Here is a 12651-nt window from a genome sequence, read left to right as displayed (position 1 = left end):
AGAATAAAATTAGTTATATAAATCAATACTATATAAATTTAATATTTATTGCATTTGTTATAGAAGTTATTATTTTACCCCATCAAGAATGGGTAGATCCTTTGAAATAGTTTTACATCATTCATTTACATTACAAGAAAAAAATTATTTGAGGTGCAAGAGATGCAGTAAATTGCCAAGTCTAATAAGTACCCGCGTCAATATATACTATGTATACTAATTCACATTCTCAATTGTGCTACTGTTATTATTTGTCATCAGACAATTATAAATATACACATAATAATTAGATACATATTATATATACATACGCACATGTGTGCATAAGAATATATGTAATTTATAAAAAACGGGTGTTTATCAGCCTTGATACGTTACTGCCTTCTGCTACGGACGGCCAGAAAGCATTTTCAGGTTCAGGCCGTATTGCTAAAGAATCCAAGACGCGGCAACGCCGCGCGGCGTTGCCGCGTCTATAGCATATGTCTCTCTACCGTGCGTCCGTGTGAGCAATTCAGTGGTGTGTGTACGGACATACACCACTTCATAGAACCTGAAATTAGTTGGTAACACTGAAACCGGAGTTTCGCGTTGTCACCACGCGAGGTCTCCAATATCAGTTTGGCCTTTGCTTTAGCGAGTTGACATTACCGACGTCGAGGAAGTTCGGCCTTAGCTTTAGCATCCCCTTAACGGCACTGATGACGAACAGAATATGGCCCCTGGGCATGCGCTAGCAGCGCATCCCCTCCATGTATGCTGCCAACGCACACCAAAGAGAAGGCACATTTGTGTGCTGTCGAGCGTCCAAATCATTAGTTCAAACAAATAATTAATGTAAAATAAATATTTAATAAATGTTAAAAAAATATTTCTTTTACAATAAATTGTACAATGTATAATTAATGAAAAATAAATATTAAGAAAACATTTTAAAAATATAATCTGCTACTTAAGTTATTTTAGTTAACTTAATATTTATTTTTCATTAATTATACATTGTACAATTCATTGTAAAAAAAATATTTTTTTAACATTTATTAAATATTTATTTTACATTAATTATTTGTTTGAACTAATGATATAATTCAAAGTTGAATATATGTATAATGTGGCCTCATAATAAGTTAAAAGTTTTAACCTTGCATTTTATAATTTTTATTTTTTGTTTTATAATTGGGTGTCAACACTAAAACCCGAGTGTCGACACCAAAAGTTGGGTGTCGACACTCAAATTTTGGTGTCGACACCCAAAGTTTTGGTGTCGACATTCAACTTTTGGTGTCAACACCCAAAGTTTCGATCAACACTTAACTTGTAATGTTTTAATGTCTTTAATGTAAGATTTTGGGTATCAACACCAAAAGTTGGGTATCGACACCGAAACTTTGGGTGTCGACACTCAAATGTCGGTGTTAACACTGAAAATTTAGGCGTTGACACCGAAAATGGAGCGTAAACACCCAAAGTTGGGTGTAAACACTAAAATCTTAGGTGTTTTTTTTCGTAAGGGCGCTCGGGCAGAGGCGACATCACGGACGTTCTCTACCGTCTGGGCAAGGGACGTGACTTGTCACGTCACAGTATATATAGAGATATATATTTATTTTTCCCGCGCATCGCGCGGATGTACCCTCCGCTGACTCGCCATTTTTGGCTCACTTTTATTTTTTCAATTATTTTTTCTAAATCTGTATCGAAAAAATATCCATAAAAATTATTCATAAAAAAAAATTCAGTTTGATATCTCAAAATTTGCAGAAATTGGAGCAATCACATACATTTTTTAAACAGAAATCGGAAACCTGTTTATTATTAGCAATTTATCTAATTCTATACGTATCGTAAGAACTACGGTTATGACAACTGTATAAATAGGCATATCTTAACAGCTACATTCAATGTAATATCAATTTAACTTGAATTCACATACATTTCTCTTTTAATCATAGAGAACATTGTTGTAACAACCGTAACAATTTTCTCCGTGTATTCATGTTCACTGCGGAAAAAATGGCGATCATGCGACGCTGACGCCGCGTCCATTTACCAACCTTGACTATAAATATACTAGACACATATGTGCGACACCGGATATGCCTTCGCTTTGTGGTGTGCGTTGGCAACATGTGAAGGAAATGCGCTGGGCCTGTATTCCATTCCTATTTGCCGATAACTGTCGATTCGATAAGCGTCGTTGCGCAGGTTTTTCGTATCGTGTAGAAGCTGCGCCGACACCGTTAACGGCACTGACGACGAACAGAATATGGCCCCTGGGCATGCACTAGCAGCGCATCCCCTCCACATGCTGCCAACGCACGCCAAAGCGAAAACACATCCGTGTGTTGTCGAGCGTTTAAATTATTAGTTTAAACAAATAATTAATGTAAAATAAATATTTAATAAATGTTTAAAAAATATTTCTTTTACAATGAATTGTACAATGTATAATTGATAAAACATAAATATTAAAAAAACATTTAAAAAATATTATCTGCTACATTATACATATATCTAACTTTGAATTTTATATATATATAAAATTCAAAGTTAGATATATGTATAATGTGGCCTCATAATAAGTTAGTTTAAATCTTGCATTTTATAATTCTTATCTTTTGTTTTATAATTGGGTGTCAACACTGAAACCCGAGTGTCGACACTCGAATTTTAGTGTCGACACCCAAAGTTTCGGTGTCGACATTCAACTTTTGATGTCGACACCCAAATTTTGGTGCTTGTTACCTTGTGCATTACGGCAGACTGAGCGCCCTTTGTTACCTTGCGCTCTCTTGTGTCGAGGAAACTGGATCGGAAGCAGCGCAGGGGCCCCACCAAAAGCGAATCTTCGCGTGAGTAGAGACCTTTTAGGCTCTTTCCGAAAACACCGTCACGGCCGACAGTCGTGTGGCGTAATCGTTAAATGTCGTGTGATAATCGTAAACTGTAGAGTCGCGATCGCGCCTTTCGTGTTGCGGATTCAAGCGGTCGCGCAGTAAATTTGGAGAAACTGCGAGGCACGAGTGGCCATGTACTTTGAAGGGCACTCGGTCTCGTAGTCGAGTAGAGTGCTCGGGCCTTCGAAGAAGTAAATCTTGCGTTGGACGAGACGGGAGAGTCGTCGGGATTGGCGAGGCGCCGCGGAACTAGAGACCCTTTACGCGGAACCACCGGGTTCGCGAGAAGAGCTCGGGATTAGCGTGGCGGACCGCGGAATCGGCGCGATACGTTCTGATTATTTGGTGTTTAGCGAGGGCGATCGCCGGCCGGCGAGGCCGACACGGCGAGATTGCCCACCATTCATGCGTTGTACGGAATCGTGTTGGCCCGAGTACGTCGAAGGCAAGTAAAGGCGGTGAAAATTAATTCGTCGGTATTGTATGTGCGCTATTCGTTGATTCGTCGGTATTGCGTATGAGTATGGGTAGCGTCGCGTGAACAGTTGCCGATTTTGCGTTAACTGTAAGTACTCGTCCATAGAGCGTGTTGCGTTCGCGTGATCTTTGCGTTATTGCGTTGGGACTGCGTTTGCGTGAAGGGCGGTTCGCCGCACGGATGGTCGCGTATGTTTTCTATCCAATATACTTTTTGATCCTAACTGCGCTATTCGTGTGATTCGGGATATATTTTCCTTAATTTCAAATATATATTCTTTTCTTTTCAAATGTATATCTCATTTTTTTCTTTTCAAATATATTATATCTCTTTTCTTTATTTATGTGTGGTTAATTGCGTCACGCCTCTACAAATCCCCTCGAAAGGAAACTACGCCTTGAGGTATCGCGTAAGAAGTTGTGTTAATTAAAGATATTGTTTGGTGGTGCGAAAATAGTCGCACCTGGCGCCCATCACATTGCGATTATCTGGCGATTATTTGCGGGCATCTGCCCGCGGTACCTTATTATATCTGGCCGTTATCTGCGGGCATCTGCCCGCGCTGCCTGGCCATCTCTCAACCTAACGTTGCGTTTCGGTGAATCCACGATTGCCCTCCTCCGGGTAGCGAGACCGGGGGAAAAAGCGTCGCAATACATACATATAATATTAACATAATGTTCTTTAAATCATATTTAACTGCAATAATTAAATTATTTATATTAAACCAATTAATAATTTTTAAAATAAGTAATTTACCTGACAATGAGACTAATTATTCCTTATCCACTAATTATTAATTTTCAAATACGTGATAATTCATGTATTAAAAATAATTAACATATTTCGGAGAAATCTTTATTACGCGATAGTGTCTGTTACACGTGCATATAAATACAATAGATTTTTCAGAAAAATAGTGCCTGTCAAACGTGCATAGATACAGATCACTTTTTCGTTCTCTTTAACTTTAGCAACTTTTACAAGACAGCATATACGTACGTGTGCGATTTTGGATACACCTTCTTTTTTACGGCTCGTCTACAATCACCGTAACAGTATGCAATAAGACGTGAGCAGTAAGCTATTGACCAACCACAGTCGATTATTCTTGAATTGTAAAAATCCCATTAGTCAACAGCTTACGTCTTACTGCATACTGTTGCGGCTATTGTAGACGAGCCATTAGAGTCTTTACACGAGGCGGTATTGACGCGCGGAACCACTGTCGCGAAGCGAGGTGCGACAACGCGCGCATACATGCGTACGCGAAACGGCGTACGCGTGACGACGAGCGTCTACGATACGCTTTGGCAGCATTTTAGACCCATAGGACACTCGCCGTCGTGCGTACGCCGTTTCGCGTACGCGCGGATGCGCGCGTTGTCGCACCTTGCCTCGCGACAGCGCGCGGTTCGTGCAAACGTTAACGCACGGCAGCAATCGCTCGGCAACCACGCGGCAGAAATGCCTCGTGTGAACATGCTTCTTGATCTCCTCGATATCAGCTCCCTGCCGTCAATATATATTTCACTATCTATCACGAGGCGACGATCACAATCGTTACTATTTCTAGGTTATAACTGACTGAAAGCGCGCTGAACGCACATCGATATATCGATATATGCACGAATAAATTTACTCGCTGGGTTAATAATATACTCGCAACCGCGTAAAGATATACGGTCTCGCTTCGCGTATACTTGACGTGAAACACTACCGTGTCTCTTGATATCTTTCTGCCGATGAGTCATAAGTCATACGATCTGATTTACCTGCTGGATCGATAATAACGCGCGCACGGTTTATTATTAGAAGCGATATTAGCGCCGCATAGTGTCAAAAAAGTTAAAGTGACACGGCGACGACGATAATAACAACGTATCTTAATAGAAAATATTTACATTTTTGACTTTGCATCGTAATATCTCCGTTCGTAGGGCACGTAGAAAAAAAATAAAAACTCTTATTATGTAAATTGACCCCAAGCTATCGATTGAGCCTACGCAGAAGTCGATCCGTTCAGTCATTATCGAGATTTCAAAATCTCTGGTACTTACAACCCGTCGCGTCGCGTAAAAGAGTCACGGTGCATCTCGCTTTGCGTGTACTTGGCGTGAGACACTATCGTGTCTCTTGATAAATGAAAAAAACAGAACAATTTTGAAAAACATTTTTATACTAAAAATGTGTTGACGCGATAGTCTGAGCTTATATTTATCAATATTAGTTAATTTGATTATTTATCGTTGAGGTTATGTATTCTCTATATATTTCTCATTTCAGTATTAAATGATAATATAAAATCACATTCAATTTTAATAAAATTGGATTTATTAAGTACAATGGTTACACTTTTATTTTTTCTCTTGCTCACTTTATCAGTTATAACACAGTATGAGTTATACTGTGGTCATATGTTATAAATTGACATATACTATACACTATCTTTACTAAAATATACTCAAAGCGGAAATATCCCATTAATTGCGGACGACCGATCCGCATCCTGCACCCTCGGTGTCCTATCTCTCACTAGAGGATCCCTATGGTCTGCACGGACATCACTGCCCTCTCGTGTCAAAAGTGGGAAAGTGACACACCAGCCGCCATTTTTGTCCGACGACCACGACGTGGACGTTTCTTAAATAAAAATTTCCACATTTGGACTTTGCATCGCAATATCTCCGCTTGTAGGGCACGTAACGGAAAAATAAAGACACTTTTATTATATAAATTTGGTCCAAGCTATCCATTAAGCCTAGTTAGAACTTGATCCGTTTACTGGTTATCGAGATCTCAAAATCTCGGGTACTCGCAACTCGTCGCGTCGCGTATAAATGATCCACGGTGCGGTCTCGCTTCGCGTATACTTGGCGCGAGACACTTCCGTGTCTCTTGATATCAAAGATTTTATATTTTTACGATTTCTACATGTACTTGTGACAAGAGAGTGATATTCGTACAAAACTTATCTTTTTTAAAAAAAAAAGTAAAAAAATGTGCCAAGTGTACTCCATACAAAATTTTTATTGAAAGAAATTTTGATCCAATTTGAGCTTATAATACCGTTCGTATTTTTTACTACAAAAATAATAATATTGCAGGTTTGCGCCAAACAAATATGATAAATTAGTAATATTTGATTTTCTTAATCAAAGTTTTTTTTTTATTATACTTATTGTGTACCTGTACTATTTTTTTATTCTACAATTTATATTCACATACAAAAAACGCTCTGCGTGTCTTTTTTATGCCACAAATATGTTTGTAGCACATGCTATGTTGCTGTACACCAGTAACATAAGAAGAGTACGCCAAGTATATTTGTGTGTAAATCTAATAATTAATAGTATTAAAAAAACAGAACATGTACGCAACAAGTCCTCTTCATCCTCCTCTTCTAAAAAGGGCATGTCATAGGTATTGTTGTCGTTTTTCCGCGATGCCGATTGGTTCTCTCGTTGCGCTTACTTCATGAGCGACTGTCATGGCATATTTTGATAGTTGTGTATAATAGGGTTAATAGTGTAATAGTAATAGTGAAATATTAAAGATAAATAGCGCGCGCGTAGCGCGCGTCTGTAGTGTCTAGTATAATAAAAAAAAACATGATTAAGAAAATCAAATGTTACTAATTTATCATATTTACTTAGCGTCTTCTGATATCATTGTTTTTTGTAGTAAAAAATATACATAGAATTATAAGATCAAATTAGATCAAAACTGTTTAAAATAAAGATTTTGTATGGAGCACGTACACTTGGCTTATTCTTTGCCTTATTTTAAAAAAGGTAAATTTTATACAAATTTCTCATTTCTTCGCCAACCTTAATTGATATCATAGTGATACTATGAACATCAAGACAGGTATAATACGTAAAAAAGAAATAAGTATGTAAAATACACATAGCACTTTTCTAGATTATCCGAAGAAAATAATCGAAATCATGAATAGCACAGAAGCATGTAGTTCCTGGAACGGTATTGACTCTGGCGAGGAGATCGTTATTTCTGGTATTGCTGGTAGATTTCCGGATTCAGATAATATGAATCAATTACGAGAAAATCTATTTAATAAAAAAGATCTTATTAGAGGTGATCATGGACGATGGAAGAGAGGTGATTAATTCATATGCCTAGGATAGTTCTGCATTTATGCCTGATTGGTGGATATAGGATATGCCATATCCCTTCTGCAATAATTATTATTAGTGGTTATATGTTAAGGATATGTATTTTAAACTAAAATTTTATTAAAAAGTGAATAAGGAGTGTAACGCCTTTGCGTGAAATTATATACATTTTGTTAGAATATCCAAACGTATCAAACCGTAGAGGAATAGTTAATAATTTGAACAAGTTTGATGCGGATTTTTTCGGATTATCTTTCGACCAAGCGCACACACTCGGACTTGACACGAGAATGATACTGGAACATTCTTATGAGGCAATTATCGACGCGGGGATCAATCCGAAGCAATTGCGAGGAAAGAATACTGCCGTGATCATAGCGGTATCCTATTCTGAAACGCAAGCTAAATTTTTATATGAGGATCTTGAGGTAGAAAAAATTATTAATTGATAAGTTTAATAGAAGAGATTATTGAATTTATCATTTGTGTGCGAGAATTTGTAATCGTTAACTTTCTGCAATTAGATGGATGGTCTGAATCTTATTGGATGTAGCAAATCTACAATGGCAAACATGATTTCGTACCATTTGGATCTGAAGGGACCATCGTATACACTCGATACAGCTTGTAGCACTAGTCTCTATGCCATGGCTCTTGGTTATCATGATATTATGTCGGGCGAATGCGAAGATGCGATAATTGGGGCTGTACAATTAGATCTCAGTTTAATTGTAAACCTGCAGTTCGCTCGTCTTGGTACTTTTATTAAAACGAATTAATCTTGTAATATATTAAACATAAAAATTAAAGTATTACATTTTCTTATTCACGAACAATAAACAAATTTCAACGGGCTGTGTAGTTTTAGTAAAAACATTTGTGATAAGATTTTTGTCAAAGTCAAATATGTCATTTTTTAATTTTTCTGTGTATATAAATATTATATACGTGTATGTATATACGAGGGTCAGTACGAAAGTAATATGCCTTCTAATATTTTTCTTTCGAATCTGGCGCCATAGAAAATTTTGCGTTTCAATGAGTTGTTATTTGAAGTCTCTAGTTGCGAGTTATGTTGAGTGGTATTGTAATCATTTACGTGAGTGTGTCACACGAGCAGTTTGAACTGGTGTGTGTTTCAGATGCGCGTAACAAATAAGGGCGGTGGTTGAATTTCTTATCGTGGAAGAAGTGAATTCCAATGGCTGCGTTCAGCGGAGAAAGCAGCTCAATGCGCGCTCAATGATTCTTTATTATGATTGGTTTCTACACTTGGATCCAGGGAAAAACTAAAGGCAAGGTCTAACCATTTAAAAAAATTACTGATTGCTCGCTAAATTACTCTTTCTGCTGCACGCAGCCATTGAAATTCATTCGCGTCTCAGAAATGTTTATGATAACACCGTTTCTGAAATACAAATGGATTTCAATAGAACTCACTTTTTCCACGGTAAGAAATTTAATCACCTTGTCTGTTACACGTATTTAAAATACACACCAGTTTGAACTATTCGTGTGACACACAAACATAAACTGATCACAACACTATTCAACATAATATAACTAGAAATTTCAAGTAACAACTCAGTAAAATGCAAAATTTTCTATGGCGCCAGATTCGAAAGAAAAAAAAATTAGGAGGCATTACTTTTGTACCGATCCACATATGTATACATGTATATAGTGAAAGATGTATACCATATTTTTATTATTTAGGTGTTTTGTCACCCAACGGTTGCTGCAGACCTTTTGATATCGCTGCAAACGGTTATGTACGTAGCGAAACGATAGGAGTGATGTACCTTCAAAAAGCAAAGAATGCAAAAAGGATTTATGCTATATGTCCTCATATTAAAACAATGAACGATGGTTACAAGGAAGAAGGAATAGTACATCCATCGGTGCTTATGCAAAGTACTTTGCTAACGGAATTTTACGATGAGTGTAGAATATCAACATCTTGCTTGGATTACATTGAAACACATGGTCCCGGTACTAAAGTCGGCGATCCTCTGGAAATCAATGCTATTTATAACGTTTTGTGTAAGAATAGAAAAACTCCATTAATGATCAGCTCCGTAAAATCTAATCTTGGTCATGCTGAAGCTGCAAGTGGTTTTACTCAGATCGCTAAGGTAAAAACAAGTAATTTTCGCATTTAATTATTATTTTAAAATTTATGTTTATTTTACACAATACACACGAACGCACGCACGCACGCACGCACAGAAAGATTTATTTTACGTAAAAATTGTTTGACAAGTCATTCTATCGTACTCGAGCACAAAGGTTAAAGAATCGCGAGAACCTTCTATTACATTCTATTACCTTCTATTACACTGTTATCTCTAGAATTAACATAATGAGATACATATGGAGGGGTAAAAGCCATAGTGGTCAGTCTTCTTTAAAATATAAAAGTCAAACTTCTTTAAAATATTGATTTGTGTGCATAGATGCAATCTATACAATATATAAATTGTATCTATGCACACAAGTCAATATTTTTAAAAATTTGACTTACACCACTATGACTTTTACCCTTCCATATAATATACGGTGAGTGAAATTTTGATCAATAAATAATTTTGACAAATAAAGATGTACCATCTTTGGTTGAGCTGTATTTGTGTGATTTTTTGTGAATTTATTTCAAGTTTATTTTAAGTTAAAAATTTTTTACAGTGACTTAAACGATGCTGATATGCATTAGCATCAATAAGTTAAATCAATTTAAATATGTTGAACTTATGGTTCCAACGAAAAACTGTGTTTCAAGATTAACGAAAAAAGTATATAATTCACACAAGAATAATATTAAGCTATAAAGATCCAGCTCGACCAAACGTGTAGCATATCACTACCTATTTATCAATAATATATGAGTCAATATCTAACAAATTAATTTATATTTACATTTTATAATTGTTATTGATTTTTAAAGGCAATAATAGCATTTGAAACCGGTTTCGTTCCACCAAATATTAATTATACATCACCACCACCAAATATAGATGCCTTAATAAATGGAACTGTTCGTGTCATCGAAGAACCGATGCCACTTAAAAACGGTTATATAGGTATCAGTTCTTTAGGTTTCGGGGGAGCTATTGCTCACATGTTATTAAAGTGGAACCTCAAACAAAAAGTTAACAATGGAACACCGAATAATGACTTGCCAACACTTGTAATATTATCTGGGAGCACTGAAGAATCAGTGAAGTTATTCTTAAACGATGTTAGTAGACATTTTGAAAGCAATTTCAACAAAATCTTTTTAGTGATTAATCATTATATCATACTTTTTGCTTTAAAAATTTTTTTATTATAGGTCGCTAATTGTCCGATAAATATAGAATATATCCGTTTAATACACGACGTTTATGAAGACAGCATAGATGGTCACTTATGGAGAGGATTCACTATACTGAATGTTTTGCAACAAGATTCAATAAGGGAAATTCAAAATTGCGAGAATACGAAAAGACCTGTTTGGTTTATATTTTCTGCTTTAGGCTCGCAATGGCCAGGAATGGGTATATATGTATTTAATGTTCCATACTTTATTTACAGTAGCATTTAAATAATGATATATTTTTTTATTGAAATCAGGTCGAAATTTATTAAAATTTCACGTCTTTGCAAATGCGATAAGAGTGTGCGACGTTACTTTAAAACCATATGGTATAGGTGTCGCGGATATTTTGACAAAGACAGATGAAAAAGTGTGCGAAGACGCGTTACACGCGTTTGTTGGCATTGTTGCTATTCAGGTAAAATATACTTCAAAGCTATAAAATAATGTCAATTATACTATATTTATTGATGAAGCAATATAAATTCTTTCTATGTCATTTTATCTTACTACAGTGGAATTATCATCTTACATAACTACATTTATTTCATCACACTTTATTGATTTATTAGAAATGAATTCTTCAAAGTAATTCAGCTATAAAATTATTTGTATACATTTTTAGATCGGTTTAGTAGATCTCTTAACATCATTAGGAATTATTCCGGATTACATGATTAGCCATTCTGCTGGTGAACTTGGTTGCGCGTACGCCGATGGATGTCTCACCATCGAACAAACTATTTTATCAGCATATTTTATTGGTTTGGCGTGTGCCGAAGGAAAAATAATTCGTAGCTCTATGGCAATTGTCAGTCTTGATTACGAGTGTCTCAAAAACATGTGTCCAGTGGATATTGAAATAATATGTCGCAATAGCGAGAACAGCAGCGTTGTGAGTGGACCCACAGAATCCGTGCAAAAATTTATGAAAATCTTGCAGGTAGGATTGAATAGCTCTCATATTTCATAAGCAAATGGAAAACTTCCGTTTAATGATTTTTAAAATATCGAACTTGCCGCATTTGCACATATTAAATTTGTACTTTTGTATTATCAGATCAATAATATTCACGTGAAAGAGGTACACTGCAATGTACCGTATCACACTTCTTATCTCGCATCTGTGAAAATTCAACTTTTGCTTAATTTAAACAAAGTAATATCACGGCCGAAGAAACGGAGTCCAAAATGGATCAGCACTTCCATACCTTGCACCGAATGGTTCAACTCAGAATCAAAATTATCATCGGCGGACTATCATACACATAGTATATTAAATACCGTTCTCTTTGAACAAACAACGCATCTAATTTCAAGTAACGCAGTGACCATCGAAATTGCGCCAGATAGCGTTCTGCAGCACGTTCTGAAAGAATCCTTGTGTTCGGAAGTAATAAACGTTGTATTGACTCGACGCACTGAACAAAATATTGACGTAATTTTACAAGGAATTGGAAGGCTGTATAACTGTGGCTTACAGCCGAAAGTTGCTAATTTATACCCGCCAGTGGAATATCCTGTTAGTCGAGGAACTCCTATGATTTCCCCATCGATCAGGTACGAGATATTATTTGAAATCGCAATTTAGATGATGTCTACATAAAAGAAATTATAAATATATGTTTATATTATTTATAATTATACTGTAATTATTAATATAATATATATTATTAATTATAATTACATTTATTAGGTAATAAATTAATATTATCAAATCTGTTATTATTATTTAAATATATATTAAACTAGCTGGTTACCCGGGCTTCACCCCGGAGGACATAT

At 36.0% G+C, this 12651-nt stretch overlaps 1 protein-coding gene across 1 annotated transcript in view; it reads left to right on the top strand.

Moving 5' to 3' along the window:
• The first annotated feature begins 7325 nt into the window (after positions 1–7325).
• LOC112454978 (fatty acid synthase-like) overlaps positions 7326–12651 on the top strand; it is an 11130-nt gene continuing 5804 nt past the window's right edge. The window contains exons 1-9 of the mRNA XM_025016640.1: positions 7326–7497; positions 7689–7939; positions 8036–8267; positions 9228–9646; positions 10456–10749; positions 10843–11047; positions 11124–11284; positions 11492–11809; positions 11927–12426. Of these exons, the coding sequence (XP_024872408.1) occupies positions 7326–7497; positions 7689–7939; positions 8036–8267; positions 9228–9646; positions 10456–10749; positions 10843–11047; positions 11124–11284; positions 11492–11809; positions 11927–12426 (2552 nt within the window). The remainder of the gene's footprint in view (positions 7498–7688; positions 7940–8035; positions 8268–9227; positions 9647–10455; positions 10750–10842; positions 11048–11123; positions 11285–11491; positions 11810–11926; positions 12427–12651) is intronic.

Source organism: Temnothorax curvispinosus, unplaced genomic scaffold (assembly GCF_003070985.1).
Source record: "Temnothorax curvispinosus isolate PA1 unplaced genomic scaffold, ASM307098v1 QBEX01005612.1, whole genome shotgun sequence".
Classification (NCBI taxonomy): domain Eukaryota; kingdom Metazoa; phylum Arthropoda; class Insecta; order Hymenoptera; family Formicidae; genus Temnothorax; species Temnothorax curvispinosus.
The sequence above is the reverse complement of the archived record's forward strand: the minus strand, read 5'-3'. Positions and strand labels throughout refer to the sequence as shown.